Below are 16,054 nucleotides of genomic sequence, written 5' to 3'. Positions count from 1 at the left end.
CGTTGGCAGTCTTGACTGCAAAGTCAGATTTCATTTATTTGCTTGTTTATCTGTTCATTCATTTATTCCAACAAATATTTAATGAGATCCTGTTATTTTTTTTTTATTTTTTAAAAGATTTTATTTATTTATTTGACAGAGAGGTAGAGAGCATAAGTAAGCAGAGCAGCAGGCAGAGGGAGAGAGAGAAACAGGCTCTCTGCTGAGCAGGGAGCTTGATGAGGGGCTCGATCCCAGGACCCTGGAATCGTGACCTGAGCTGAAGGCAGCCGCTTAACCAACTGAGCCACCTGGGCACCCCAGAGATCCTGTTATGTTTTAGAATTGATTCAAGGGATACAACAGTAATGATAAAAGCCCTGTCTTCATGGAGCTTATGCTGCTAACCACTTTTGTTTTTTAATATATCAAAGATATTATTTTATTATTATAACCACTTTCTATGAACCATTTTGTATTCTCCTTCATCATGTGTTCTAAGATGCTTGGATGCTAGTGCTTTTTTCAGCTTCTCATCAAGAATCTATTAGGAGGTTTTGGTAAGTGGTAGGATCTTTTCCAGTCAGCAAGGATAACCCCTTACAACAGACAGAAGTGAAGAAACCATTGAAGACAAATACTGTTTCTTTCTTCTTGAACTATCACAGACAAGCTATTACACAGCTTCTGAAACTTCTGTGGGGTTTATCACCCTGAAGCCCAAGAATTAAGACTATCTACCTCATAAGTCATGTTGCCCTGCTTTAATTTAGGCCTGTGTTCTCTTAGTTTTCCTGCAAACCTGAACACAAAGTAATCAGTATCTTAGTCATTAAGTGTGAATAGTTGAAGACCATATGAACACACACTAATTTGCTTTTTGTGTTCAAGAGTGTTTTCTTGGTTTGGTTTGGTTTGGTTTTGATCCAAGACAGAATTGTGAAGTTCAAGAGAGAAGGTTGTCTTTGGTGCTTTGCTCTTCTCTTTCAGTTACACTTGCCTTCCTCCTGCTGGTTCCCGGACCTCCCAGCCAGCAAAGTGTTACAGTTAATATCCTGCTAAAGTGTTAAGTCATAACTAAAGCCTCCTGCCCTTCCCTGGCCTCTCTCCCTTCCTTTAGACTAAGAAGTCTACTAATCCTGGTGAGCAAGGAGCTCCTAGCTCCAGAGATGGTTCGTGAGGACTTGACTGTGACCATGCCTAGAGATTTTGCATTTTAATGGAAAACATTACATTTCTGCTACCCCTTCATCTGAGAGGAGTAAATAAAGATTTAACACACACTAATGCAATGTTGAACTAACCCAGTTTATTACACATTTGGGGGGAATTAGTTTTCTTTGTGTGTCTTTGAATTGCTTAGTATGAAATACTTGGGTTTTCCCATCTTTTTAAAAATTGGGTGTGATAAATACTGAGTCCAGAGGAAGGAATACTTGGTGACCATTGCATGCCTTACTTTATGCTGTGTCCTACATTCATGGCCTTGCCTGGAGTGTCTCATTCATCCTGTAAACTCTCTCAGCATCCAGGACCTCTGCTGGGTGGTACAGGATTACCAGGTACTATTCGACTGCTGGGGGTCTACAGGATTGACACTTAAACCTTATATTTTTACAGTCCTTTACAGCTGATAATTTTTTTAAAAACTTACCTCATTTAATCTTCTATATGCTCATTATAATAACACCCAAATATAGAAAGAAAAGACTAGTGATTAAGCTAACATTAATCTCAGTTTTCATAAAAAGAAAATGAAGCCAAGGGAGCTTAAGTGACTTGCCCTGACAGAAAACCAGGTTCTCTTTCTAGGTCCAGTGTCCCTTCCTCTGAACCACAGCTACCTCTAAAATGACGACTTTTTCAAATCATGTGCCTAGTCTCCTCTGGTATTTGAATGTTTATGTCACTAAATTTTTATCTTGCACTTGCCCCATTTGAATTTCATATCTTTTTTTGGTAGGGCTTTTTTCCCTAACTTTTCTATAATCACTCCTAAGTTAGAATCATCTACATTCAAATTTGATGGAATATTCTTAGTTTCTGCATGTCAGTCATTTGTCCACTGGTGATCCTGAAGGATTTAATCTGACCTCCCAAAATAACAGTTGTGGTTTTGTCATGATGTTTTAAAGTATCCACAGCCCTGATGATGGGAGTGATGGGAGTAAATGCAGTGTTTCCTTATAGTCTGTACCTATTTTAGTTACATTCTCTGTTCTTCCAGTATAAATGGAACTTGCTCCGGCCAACTGTTGAAATTGCAGTAAAGAAAATACAGCTAGTTTTTTCTGCCTCTCAAAAGAGGGGGGAAAAAAACAAGTTTTGTTAGTCTGTCTTTTTAGCATAATGTACTTAAGGCACTTTAAAATATTTATTTAGCTAGTTGCACAGTCTTTCATAGACTAATCTTGTCCCTCTACCTAACGCTATTTATCTGTACTTCCTTTTAGGTGTATTGACTTAATTTCTCTCTTTTTTTCTGACATTCCCATTTATTTTTCATATCTGTAGCTTTTAGTATTTTCCCTTGCAGTCTTTATTACTGGCAGAGTCTTGAGCATGTAGGGCTAATTTTTTGACCATCAGTAGCACTCCTTCCTTCAGCTGGAGTTTTTGTCATTTAATACTTTATTAATAAATTTGGTGTATTGCTCTATAATTGTTTCCTGTGGATAAGTCTCTATTCCCTGTTGTGATTTTAATTAGTAGTCCTAGATTGCAGGGATTATGCCTAACATATCTTTGGAAAGATCCCTCCAAGAAGAAGCCAGACAAAGAATACACAGAATACGTCTTAGAGTGCGTGCAAATATTCAGCTTTTCAGCCAGTATTTATTTAAACGCTTACCATTTTGTCATCTGTTCTGCTAGTGAAGCACAATCAAGCCATGGGTCACCTGGGCTTATGCACTAGTAGGAGGTTAACCAGTCAGTTCAAGACAGTGTGATGTGGGACTTGAGAGAGTAAGTTGAGTTGTTATGTATGTATGTGGTATATGTATATCAAAGAAGCTCTTCAAAAACATCAAGGTGTCTGGGAAGGTAGCCTTTGATATTGTCAGATAACTGAAGGATAAACAAGGGTTGACCAGATTTAGCAAGGGAGGGGAGGGGTAAGGAAGTTGGGACAGGATGCGCTTTTGAAAGGAAGAAGACCCATCTTTCTAGCTAGAGGGTAAAAATGTTCTTTAGGGCGAAAGAATAAGTTCAGGGGAAATGCTATAGACATGATGGGGATCTGGAAAGGGCTTATTAAGTGTTTGAGCATCAACCTAAGAACAGAGGTTTTTAAGCTGGGGAACAGCATGATCCAATTTGTAGTTAGAGAGTCCTCTGGTTGTGCTATGAGGAATGGTTGTACAGATAAGAGCTATAGCTAAGAATTCATTGAAGTAATGGAGGGTAGAGATAATAATAATCTCAACCTGGTCAGGTTAAGTGGAAGGATTCAAGAGACATTTAGTAGAGAGAGTCCTTGAGAATTATTGATTACAGGGGAGAGGTGCATTACGAGAAAAAGAGACATGGCTGAGGGTGATTGGAGGAACTTCGGTTCTGTTCCCTTCTCATACCTCCATCACTGATTTTAGGTAGTCATAGATTTTGAGCTGTCATATCCATGGCTATAAAATAAATACATTTGGACCCAGGGGAATGCTTTAAATTTTACTATTTTCTAAAATCTCTGTAAGAAGACTTTTATAGAAGATAATTTTATGTTAGAGATATTCTATATAAAAAGATTAACTAGCATACTGAGGTACATAAAATAATTTACAAAAATGAAGAAGCCATCTCATTTAATATCCCAGGGGAAATGTAAAGTTCTAACCCCATTTTTATACATTATGCTATTAAACATCAGTTCATGGATAATATATTAGCCAAAGACAGAATGCAAACTTTTCAGTATAGAATTATCCCTTCCCAGCCTTAACTGAAATAAAAATCTAGACATAAAATATAAGTAATGAAAATGTTTGTTAAGTATACGGGTAGATCCAAGTAGTTGCTAGAGTTACCAAGAGCCATTTGTGGTTCCCTGGAAGAGTCTGGATCAATGATCAAATGAAACAAGTTTCTGCTTTGGGATTAGGCTTCTTTGGTAGGAACTCACCAGTGGCAGCTTCCTCCTTGAGACCATATAGACAGTTATTTGTCTCTCTCCCTTCACCCACTCTTCTCTCCCTTTGTTCCTTATTTTCTTTCAAGTTAACACGTTTCTTACCCAACCTCTCTTGAAATCCTGGACTTAAGAAGTTCCCTTGAGAAATGTAAATGCTATGGAACTGGTACCTTTGTTTTGGTCTTGGTTTTACCAAAAGCAGGTCTGTGATTATGAACTTGCCACTTTTCAGGATCTTGGTTTCTACATTTGTAAAATGAGAAGGCTGAAGTAGATTCATGATAAGGGGAATCCCAGCTATGATTCTTTTATCTGCCTCCCCACCCCCAGTCCTGCATATCCAATTGCTTCCAGGTCTTTGTTTATTTGAGGGCCCCACTGGTACTCGAGATTTGTTATCAGAGCTGCCCTCTCACATTGAGGCTTCTATGGTTTGTTCCAGCCCCACCGCCAGAACCAGAGGACTGAGAAGTGAGTTACTGGAAAGCATTCCCAGGTGGGGTGGTTGCTGAAGAGGGAAAAGGAGAAACCACTGAACATTTTACTACAGATCCTCCAGGGACACAAGGCACAGATTTCCTTACAAAGGCTGTGTTTCTCTCTCCCACCCCTAAGTCCACTGTCTGCAGTCTGGGTTATGGCAATGCACCCTCTACACCTGTCTTCCGGTCCTACTCTAGCATATTCCTCACTCCTTCCATTTCTAAGGAAAGCCTTCCTAATATCCATCCTCGAACTCATTTCCTCAGGGAATGTTGATTAATCCCACTTACTATCAATCACCAATCACATTTAAGCCCCCCGCCTTGGACCTCTATTAAGTGTTATTCTTTAAAAACATTTTTTTAATGGGTTCAGATGCAAAATAGGAAAATACCAATATATAATAGTATATACAGTAGTGTATTCCATTGCTTGAAACAGGGTGACTTTTCACATATTGATCTGTTTTTTCTCTGAGATGAAAGATCTGAAAGTACCCTTCACCTATAAAGTCATTTAACCAAACTTGTTTTCTGTGCTCATTGTGAGTGCTTGACTTATTGAAGCTGATCCTAGCTTAGAAATTGGCATGTATGCTTTTGCAAAATGGTTCTTACAGGGACTATAAAAATGTGGTCCTTGAAAGCTGTTTGAGAAAATGTATTGCTCCCACTGTGATATTAGCAATGGTATTTTTTAAATGTTATGTTCCCTCTACATAAGATTAACTATAAATTAGATATGTTTTAAAAGATGTCTTTCTCTACTGTTTTGATGTATTCAAATTTGAAATAGATCTTGGAACACCTGTTTGGTTGCTGGACCAATGGTTGTTGGGTTTGTTGGTTTACCACTAGAACCATCTCCACAGTCTATCCCTCTGATAATAAGGATAGTGACTACTTTCAATAGGAGATAAAACAAATACTTTGCATTAATCCTCCACCCCAACCCCAGTACTGTCAGTTCCCCAGCCCCCACCACTCTCACTTATACAGAAGCAGAATGATGTAATTACAACACCTTTTCCTCTAATACATAAATTGAAACCACCCTTTACTGATTTCCTTTGGGATGTTTGTTTTAACTTTTGTTTTACTGGTGGAGACCACACTGATTTGCCTGACACCCTAGGATTACTTGATTGCAGTCTTCTAAGAAGCAAAGAACCAGGTCTAATTTAATGTTTAGCAAAATAGAGGTTGCGGTAGAAATTTGTAAGTTTTTGGAATGCAGTAGAATAGGATTGAATGACGTTAAGGAATCCTTTAATGCATGCCTTTGAATAAATCTTTAGCAGTGAATGGTCTCTTGTAGATCTCAAAGCCACTAGAAAGAGACCTGGGGTGTTTGTTTTTAACCTTGCAAATAGTAATAACTCTTTACCTTTCTTCTGATACTCCCACCCACGAACCCCCCATGCCCCCACCACAACGCTCCTGCTTGCTTACGGTCATCAACAGCCCCCACCCCACAGTAGCAAGTTCATTAGTGATTTTTGCATAAGGTGCAAATCAAGGAATGTCTTCGTCCCCGCTGCGCGCAGGTGGGACTGGCTTGGGGAAGACGCAGCTGAGTAGACACTTTCGCAGGGTGACTCATTGTCAGCACTGACCACTGCTTTTAAACCCACCAGGGAAAATGTACCAGACATTGTTATGATGAAAACAACCGAGAGGGATGGTGAGGAGAAGAACCGAGATAAAATTTGGCCAAGGCCACGTGTCGCACTGAAGCCACGGCAGCAGGGCGAGCGGAGAGGCTAAGGCACCTGCTAGGAGCGCGGGCAGGCGGGCGTGGCCTGCGGGCGTGGCGCCGGGGGCGTGGCCGGGGGCGTGGCCGGCCGGCGGCCCCGGCGGTTGAAAGGGGGTGGAGTTGCCCTTGGAGGCGGCACCGGCCCTGGGCCCCGAGGCCCGCCGCGCCCTATCGGGCCCGAGCCGAGTGGCCCCGCGGAGCCGGCGCGCTCCCGCCTGCAGGGGGAGGGCGGACGGGGCGCGGAGACCGGCCAGGCCGCGGCGGGCGCTGTTTCTCTTTCACTTTCCTTCCCTCTGAGGCCGGCGCGCTGGCGGGCGAGGAGCGGTGGTGGCGGCGGCGGCGGCGGCCGCGGGGTAGGTACCGGGCGGGCTGGAGAGGCGGCCGAGGGGCCCAGGCCGCCCCCGCGCTCCCAGCGCAAGTTTGCGCCCGGGGCGGGAGCGGCATCTCCAGGCACCTGCCGCGGCCGGCCTTGCCTGAAGCCGGGAGAGCCCCTCGGGGCCGGGGATAGGGGTGGCTAGCGGGGCTCCGGGGGCTTCGGAACCGCGTCCTGCCCTCGGGCGCGGAGAGGGCGGCGGGCTGCCGGCGCTCGGCCCCGGGGGAGGCGGCGCGTCCTCCCACGCGTAGCCCCGGCCGGGCCGGAGCAGCGCGTCCTCCCGGCCCGGGCCCGCGCACCTGCCGGGCGGGCGGGTCGGACTAGTGCTCGGACCGCCCAGGGCCGTGGCGCCGGGTCCCGCCGGAGGACGCGGAAAAGTTCCGTGTCGCCCCGTCACTGCAAGTACTTGCTTCCTTTAACTGTCTTGGTGACAGGGCTCTGTGGCTTACTCTCTTCATACCTCCCGAGGTCGGGACTGTTCATTTCCTCTTTCAGAAGACTCTCAGCTCTGGAGCTTCCTGGCAAACCTGTGGAAAAGGCAGGGCCGTTAGTCCTTATGTATAGCGGAGAAGCTGAGACCCGGGCACCGGTATTAAATGCCTTACTGAAGGTCATACAGGGCAAAGGACCAGAACCCAGACCCCCTTGGCTGTTATTTATGCTCCCTTTATGTTACACCCTGGGCATAACTTTCCTGAGCGAGTGGGATGGGACCACGCAGAACCTATTCCATGCACATTCTTAATGGCGATGTGTCCGTGGAATGATGCCTTTTGCCTCCCCGCTTGCTTTATAACTGTGAATTAACAGCTAAGATAGAAGAAAGGTTCCTGTTTATAGGATTAACTTGGGAAATCAATACCTTGTTTTCTCAGAGAACACATTTGTTTGTGAGAAACCTTTTAAACTTTATTTTTTCTTTAACAATCCCATCTACCAGCCAACAAGGCTAAATATTTCTGGGGGGAAAATAATGACTTTTAGCTTTTACTGTGTGCTAGCTTTATGTATATGGTCTCATTTAATCCTCACTACTCTTAGGGAACTGGCACTCTTATTTTTATTTTACAGTTTAAACAAACGGATTTAGAGAGAATAAGTAACGTTGCCTAGGTTATACATTTACTAAATGTGAGTAGTTGCTATCAGAGATTGTGTAGTCTAATAGAGGACCTAAAGAATGAATGTAACTATGAATCAAAAGGAAAATGTTACAAAAAAAGAAGGATTAAACTTGAGAGTACACTGAGGGTAAATTTGGAGAAGGGTTTCAAAGGATGTAGGTAGGATTTAGACAAAATAAGGGAGGGCTTGTTGGGCACAGAGTATATTGCCCATGCAGAATGGACTGTGAGAGAGTGATCCTTTCAGTTTGCCTAAAGAAAAGTGTTGAAGGGTATGCTAACGTCAGCCTGTGGAAGGTCTTATATGGAAAGCTAAGGAATTTAAATGTCTTTCTGTTTGTAAAAAGGAGACATTGGCAGTCTCTGAGAAGAAGACCCAAATGTGATAGAATAAAATAAAGCTGGCAGAATGAAGATGGACTGCAGGTGGAGAAGTAAGCTTAAGTAGGGTGGCTATGGATGGAATAGAAAAGGACATCAACTTGATTTCGCTGACCAGATGTACAAAATGGAAATAGGAAGCATATTGGTAGGGAGGACAGTGACTTCAGTTTTGAATCTTATAACCTGTATTGGTAAGAACTCCTAACAAAGCAGTCAAGCAGATAGTTAAAATGCATTACTGTAGAGGTAAAGATACCAAAACTGGAGTTAACCACCTTGGGTGTCATTTTTTAGAGTTCATAGTGAAGGCTCCAGGATTTGATGTATCTGTTATCCTGAATTAAATCATAGCAGGTTTACAAATTAATGTGATAGTAAGAGACATGTTCTGTTCACCCATTCACCTAATTGGGAGCATGTAACACTTGCCGCTAATATGTTATTAATATAATATGAGGAATTTGACACTTTTTTCTCTTATCTTTTTAAAATTACTGTGGAAACAGATATGGGAAAGCCAGATCACCAAAAGGAGTGATGACCAGCGATCTCATGATAAATCTGGATGTTAGTTCTCATGCCTCAGGACATCCAGTTGGGAACTCCACACCAGCTCCTGGGATCAAACTTCATCCACTTACTACCCCTCTTTGCCTGAACTACTAAAGCCTAGTTAACCACGAATGGCTACCCAAAGGAAACACTTGGTGAAAGATTTCAATCCTTACATCACCTGCTACATCTGTAAAGGGTACCTGATCAAGCCAACTACAGTGACGGAATGCCTCCATACCTGTGAGTAGTCTTTTATGTCCTTTACCCATCAGAAGTTATGGGTTACATTTGTTTTTAATATCTAGATTTTCACTTTCAAAACGATGAGTATTCCAAGAATCATTAACTTTTGAGTTTATTTTCAGGATTAAATTTGTCATTGGGATACCAGTGGCATGAAATTTTTCTTGTATTTTTTTCTTATTATGTAATAGTTGACTTTTATCTAATCTTAATGTTCTAAAAATCATAAACATGTTGTTATTGGTTATAGTTTTTTAAAAATTGAACTATTTTAGGTTTTTGGTTTTTAAAAAAAGTATATCACAGACACTCACTCTGTCTCTCTGAAATAATAAAATCTTTAAGAAAAAATAAACCAAGCCTAAATAGATTTTGGGAAAAAAATATTAAAGTTTATTGAAGGACTTGTTCTGCTCCCAGGTTTTGTTTGGGTATGCGTACTTCAGTTCATTGGCTTTTTTATGTCCCTTTACTGAGGTATGGTTGACATACAAAAAAAAAAAGGTACATATTTAATGTATACAACTTGATGAGTTTAGGGATAAGTATAGACCCATGAAAACATCACCACATCTGTGCCATAAACCTGTCCATTACCCCCAAAAGTTTTCTCCCAGCTCTTATTATTATTATTTTTGTGATATGAACACTTAAAATTTACCCTTTTAGCAAATTTTAAGCATACAACACAGTAATGTTAACTATAGGCTATTCTGTGCAGTGGATCTCTAGGACTTACTCATCTGTTTAACTGACATTCTGTACCCTTTGACCAAAAACCCTGCAACCTCTGCATCACCTGAGATCTTGTTAGAAATGCACATTATCAGGCCCCACTCCAGAATTACTGAATCAGAAACTCTGGGAGTAGGCCCAGCAATCTATGTTCAGTAAGCCCTCTAGGTGATTCTGAAGCATGATCAACTTTGAAAATCTCTGTTCTAATATGATCATATCTGTGGAACTCTTACCAAATTTCTTTGTCACCTAGCCTATCAGTAGAAGACGGTTTGGTGGATCAGTGGTGGTGAGGTCCATGTGTGTGTACTTTGGAAAACCTTTCCAAGTGATGAGGATATATATGGCCTTTGGTTATTACCAGCCTATGCTATTCAATTAACAATTAACTATGAATGGTCTTGAAATACTAATTTACTATTACCCTGTATCATTATTTAACCTGAATATTTGCCAGTTCAATATCATCAAGCAAATATTTATCGAATATGTACTGTGTGCCAGGCACCATCCATTCCAGAACGGATGCAACTGTGAACAAAATAGAGTAAAAAATCTATGCTCTTGTGAAGTTTAATATTCTAGTGGAATTTAACATTCTAGTGTTTATTATGAAACCGATAATAAACATGTGCCATGTTAGATAGTGATGAATGCTATAAAGGGAACAAAGAAGGGCTGTAGGTAGGACAGATGGGGTTATTTTACATAGAGTGTCAGGGCTGACATCTTTGATAAGATGACATTTGAATGCAAACCTGAAGGAACTGACCTCTGTGGATATGTGGGAAGAGCATTCTAGACAAGAGGGAAAAGCCAGTATAAATAAGGCTTTGAGGCAGGGAGGTTTATACAACAGCAGTCACTGCAGGTCCCCTGAAAGATTATAGAGTCTTCAACCAGAGTAAAGAGGTGTGAGACTGGAGCCTGGGAAGAGTGACTGGATCGTGGATGTATTTTGGAGGAGGACCCAGTGGATGTGGCTACTCTAGGACAAGGACTTTCTGTTACACTTCCATGTTTCCTGCTATTCCAAGCATGGTACCAAGACATGGTCCCAGTCTGTTTTGTTTTGTTCCTTCTAATATTTGTGCATTATTTTCGCATTTGGATTTCTCTAGCAAAAACCATCAACTCTGGAAAATGAGAATAAAGCCCAGATTCTCCCAATTTCTGCCTTTCTTACACAGATTTTATATCTGTTTTTCTGAAAGAAAATTTTCTCTGGGGCATAATGAAATCTCAATTTAAATGTCACTTTTGGGGAGGAAAACAAAAGATTTCAGAAGTATAAACAGGTTATAAGCAAGGGCAATGTTTATGTTTACAATAGCAGTTTAAAGTCTAAAGGGGTAAATGAAAGTTTAATTGCACAAGTCATTCTAGCCTGAAAAACTCCTTGGCTGTCATCAAGCCCCTTTACTGAGAGAAAACGTACATAGCTGAAGTGGAATTAAAAAACAGTGGTGAATCATAAATGTGACCTTTATCATCAGCAGGAATACAGAATAGCAGAGTAAATGATGAAGTAAGGTACTCAACCCAGTGTCTGTGGAGACCTGACAATCCTGTAGTACTCATCTTAATGCACTTTCTGGTCCCTCGATTTCTGGGTATTATTTTTGTATTTATGTTGGGGCTTGTAAGCAAAAACTATCCTGTTTGCAAAGTATCCTCTTATTTGTAATGATAAAGAGTACTGCAAAGCAGTGTTCCTCAGTCATTTGTTGGGTCTTTGATTTTACCCAGTTTTCTTATGTATAATGTGGGTCCTATTTAATGATACTGCGATTTGAGAGAGTAGGAAATAGAAAAGTCAGATGGCCAAATGGGAGAGGAGGAAAGTGAGAAATGTTAAGTGATATTATAGTACACCATAATATTTTTAATCTTGATTTAGGCAAATAAAAAGAGTATCTTACTAAAATAACTTTGTACAAATACTATGATTTTGTGAGTCTTTCTCCCATTGAGAAATTCTGGAGCTAACCTTGCCTGGCTTCCCCCTCGATGTAGAAATAAGGGCCAACAGGACCAGCAGGATGACTGACTACAGTAGCCCTTGAAGATGTTAGCTCCACAGCTGCATGGGAAGAAAGAGGAAGGGCCAGTTAGAAGGCTGGGAGAGGCAGAGATGGCAGGGTAGACTGTGTCCCAGGTTCTTGGCAAAGAGTTGCAAAAAAACAAAACAAAACAAAGAACTCTTATAAAAGCCCCAGTATAAGTATGCTCATATCTCACCTGTTAACAACACTTCTCTTCAGCAGGCCAAGGACACTTGATAAAAAGATGAAATTTTAAAACAAGATAGAAATTAAAACAGAAATGAGTCATAGCTTTGAATGGTCACTTGATGCTAGATGAATTAAAATCCACATTAACTATGGTTATAGATCTATTAGATAACTTTAACCCAAATAAAAAAATACCTTAAGGAAATAAACATGTCTACCCAAATAATAGATAATTATTGAATTACTCAAAATAATTAGTTATCAGGCACTTTGCTAGCCACTGGGGCAGAGTGGTAAAAAAGACAAATTCAGAACTTAAAATCTATCAAGAAAAACTCATAAGCCAAGAAGAAATTTCTACATGTGTATTTGGATCTTTTTCTTTTCTGCGTGAGCTCATCTACTGTGGGACTTAAGCTGCATGTGCTGATGTCTCCCAGATCTTTTTTTCTGGCATAGACCTTCCTTCTGAGTTTCAGAATCCTACTCGATATGCACTTGGGTGTCCACCTGGGACTCCTCATTGTCAAAAAATGAATGAATGGGATGCCGACACTGAGTTATCCACCAGGAAAATAAGCTCCACACTTGACTCTGTTTATCCTCCCTAACAAAATGGGGACTGAGTCCTGTCTGGCTTCTTTAATATCTCTCAAATCTGTCCCTTCACTTAAGCCCTCCTGTTACTGTTCTCTCAGACCCTCATTACTTCTCACCAGTCACCACAGCCCACTTCTAACCTGTGTCAATGCCTGACCATTTGAAGTAGCTCCTGTCTTCATCACTCACTCTTCAACCACCCCAGAATTTCCTAGAGATATCCTAGTGCTCTCAGGAGAAATTAAAGCTACTTAGCTATGCCCACCTCTTCCTCCCTTACCACCTACTTCACACACATGTACATACTTGGCTCAGCTGTGTGTTCTCTTGGAATGCACTTAGCCCATATGCCCGGCTGGCTGTTACCCATCCTTTAAAACTCCTCTCCTCCAAGATATGCCACCTACCTGGAACCACAGGCAGATTTGGTATATTCTTGGTACCTGGTACTTGAGTGCTTAATAATGATTAAATGAATAAATAGGTGGCCAATTTGTTGATTATTTTACTGTTTTTCCTTTTAAAGATTCACATGCAGTAATAAGTAGCTTGAAAGGCATGTAGGCAGTGTCAGTTAGGATTTACGAATTTTGAAAAACTGTCTCCTACAGTATAGGTGGAAGCCATGTAGGTCTTTGGGAGAGATGCTGGACTGGAGACCAGAGATTGGCAGTTCTAGAGTAAGGGATGCTCTGTCTCTTGTACCAGGATCCTCAGAAAGTTTTTGAGGTTACTTAGAGTATATTTGCTTGTGGTTGTATAGATTGTTGGCTTAAAATGAAAGACTTTTCACTTAACTTAGAAACAAAGGAGCTTTGTTCCAGGAGCAAAAATGTGAAGAATACAGTGTATTGGTTCTTAACTCTTTTGTGGTTAGAGGACTTCTTAAGAGTTTGATGATTCTTTCCTCGGGGGGGTGGGGGTCATACACATAGAAATCTGTGGTTCGGGAAAGGAAAGCTTTCTTCTTTGTGCCTTTTCAGAGATTATGGTGGTAATCCCTTCACTAGGTACAAATTCTTTGGAAAAACATTGTTGTACTTAGTTTTTAATTTATGCATAGAAGACAGGTTAATTGATAATTAAGCTAGTTGATGTGACAGTTAAGGGACTTGGTGATTTTATGTGATAATTACTAAACATGAAGGAACAATTAATCAGAAGATGATAAAATTTAAGTATGACCAGCCATTTATTGTTTTGGAAAACGTGTTATAAATACGTAAGTATTTTAAGGTATAGAGATCTCTTGATTGTGTAGATATTCAATGTTTAAAACCCTGGGCTACATACACTTGCTATTCAAAGTGCGGGCTCCAGGCTAGTGGCTTCCACCAGCAGAAACATTATCTGGGAACTTGTAAAAAGTGCAAATTCTTGAGCCTTGCCGTATACCTGCTGAATCAAAGTCTCTGCGGGCAAGGCTAGAAATCTGTGTAATAAGAAGCTCTTCAGGTGATTCTGTGGTGTACGAGTTTGAAAAGCACAGCTCATGACCAGACATTTATAATACTAGCATACTTCAGTCAGGCAGTTTATAATCAGACAGTAATTAAATCATACCATAATGAAAATAAATGCTAATAAAAGGTAAACTAATAGCTATTATTTATTGAATATTTGTTGTGTTTGTGGTCATGAGCTTTACATTTATTATCTTATTTAATCTTCCCAAGAACCTTCTAGCTAGGTGGGATTATTTAATCATTCAACACCTACATTGTCCCAGTCATTCTTCTAGCCCGTGGAAACAGGGCAATAAACAAGATCTGCCTAATCTTTGCCCTCCTGGCACTTGTGGTCTAATAGGAGAGGCAGACAATAAGCTGGTAAACAGTGTCATTTCGGATGTTATGTGTATCAAATGCTGAGAAAAAAATAAAACAGAGGAAGGTCTTTCTTGGGAGTTACCATTTGAGCAGAGACCAAAATAAAAGAAAATAGCAAGTTGTGAGAAGGCTTGAAGGAAGAGCATTTCAGATTTTATTCCAGTATTTTTCATAGAGACAGGACACAGAAAGTTTAAGTAACAAAGCTAGTAAATGCTGGAGCTGGATTCTGAATCCTGAACATCTGACTCTGGCATATCTTTATAATTAATTATGACATTTTCCTAATTTTATTTTTTCTTCTTTCTGCTTGGTTTTGTCTTTTGAAATTTCGTCAAGTAAACAAGTGAATTTAAGTATATGTATATATATACATATATATGTGTGTGTGTATATATATATATATATATATATATATATATATAAGCTTTATATGTATATAAAAAGCCTCTTCCTGCTATGTTTGCATGACAGGATACTTGTCTAATGTACCCAATCATGATATGAATTTATTAATTCTGAATGAATAGCCATTATAATGAAGTTACAAATTGAACTTTCCAATAATGTATTCTTTATAAAATTCAATTTTTAGGGCCAAGACTTGTTTTTAGAATAAAAACCAAAGGCCTAATTAGAAATTACATTTAAATTCTCAATAGGTAGCAAATATAATGTTTCAGGAATGTATTAGAAATGAGGTCATTGGTACATTGTTAGATCTTTCAAACAATATTTTGGCAGAAACTAGTCACTCATTCATGAAAGTGATTATAGCATTCATTTTGATGATTCTTTTTAAGTAAGAGTAATTATAGGTCTTAAACAGTCTAGGTGTCATCTGTTATTAACAATAATGCTAAAGAAAAAATTGTATTAAATTTATGGTTCTTTTAGCTTTTGAAACTGCATTAGATAGTAAAGAATGTTGAAACAGTTGAGCAAAATATCATAGTGGACACTCAAAGCCAAAACTAGGGGCTAACAAATTAAAAAATGAAATTGTCTTATATTGGCTTCTGATAATAAATTATATTTAGGTCATAATCATTTGGAACCAATACCACTGATAAGAGTGAGAAAAAATATCTACCCTAAAATATGTAATTATTAAGAGTTAGAAGTCACGGTTAGTGCACAAGTATGTTTAAGAGTCTAGGCACAGGGGCTTCTGGGTGACTCAGTTGATTAAAGCATCCAACTCTTGATTTTGGCTCAGGTCACTATCTCAGGGTCATAAGATCAAGCTATGCACATTGGGCTCCATGCTGAGTGTGGTGTCCACTTAAGATTCTCTCTCCCTCTCCCTTTGCCCCACAAACCGCTGACAGCATTCTCTCTCTATGCCTATATAAATAGTTTGTTAAAAAAAAAAAAAGTCTGACACATGTTTGAATGTAAACAATATGAATAAGTACAATTCAAACATGTAGAAAAGACAAAAGATAATTTCTCTTTGGATACTTTGAAGACTTTTTTATAACTGCTGATGTTTTATAACACTGGTTTTTACCAGACTACTATATTATATCAAAAATTTAAAAACCGATGGACAAATCTTTGTTCTCTCAGAATGCTCAACTACTGAATTTCTTTATTCAGCAGAAAATTATTGTATTTTGGAAAAC

At 39.8% G+C, this 16,054-nt stretch overlaps 1 protein-coding gene across 3 annotated transcripts in view; it reads left to right on the top strand.

Annotated features, from left to right (window-relative positions):
* PCGF5 (polycomb group ring finger 5) overlaps positions 1-16,054 on the top strand; it is a 130,025-nt gene that overhangs the window by 41,289 nt on the left and 72,682 nt on the right. Inside the window, exons 1-2 of one of the 3 annotated variants that reach the window (XM_059169478.1) lie at positions 6,522-6,699; positions 8,734-9,022. In XM_059169478.1, coding sequence (XP_059025461.1) covers positions 8,911-9,022 — 112 coding nt within the window. In that variant the 5' untranslated portion in view covers positions 6,522-6,699; positions 8,734-8,910. Of the gene's footprint in view, positions 1-6,521; positions 6,700-8,733; positions 9,023-16,054 lie in introns of those variants that run through there. The other 2 variants (XM_059169476.1, XM_059169477.1) reach the window with 2 other exon arrangements.

Source organism: Mustela lutreola, chromosome 4, assembly GCF_030435805.1.
Source record: "Mustela lutreola isolate mMusLut2 chromosome 4, mMusLut2.pri, whole genome shotgun sequence".
NCBI classification, from domain to species: Eukaryota; Metazoa; Chordata; class Mammalia; order Carnivora; family Mustelidae; genus Mustela; species Mustela lutreola.
Note: the sequence above shows the minus strand (reverse complement) of the source record. Positions and strands in the feature narration are given on the sequence as shown.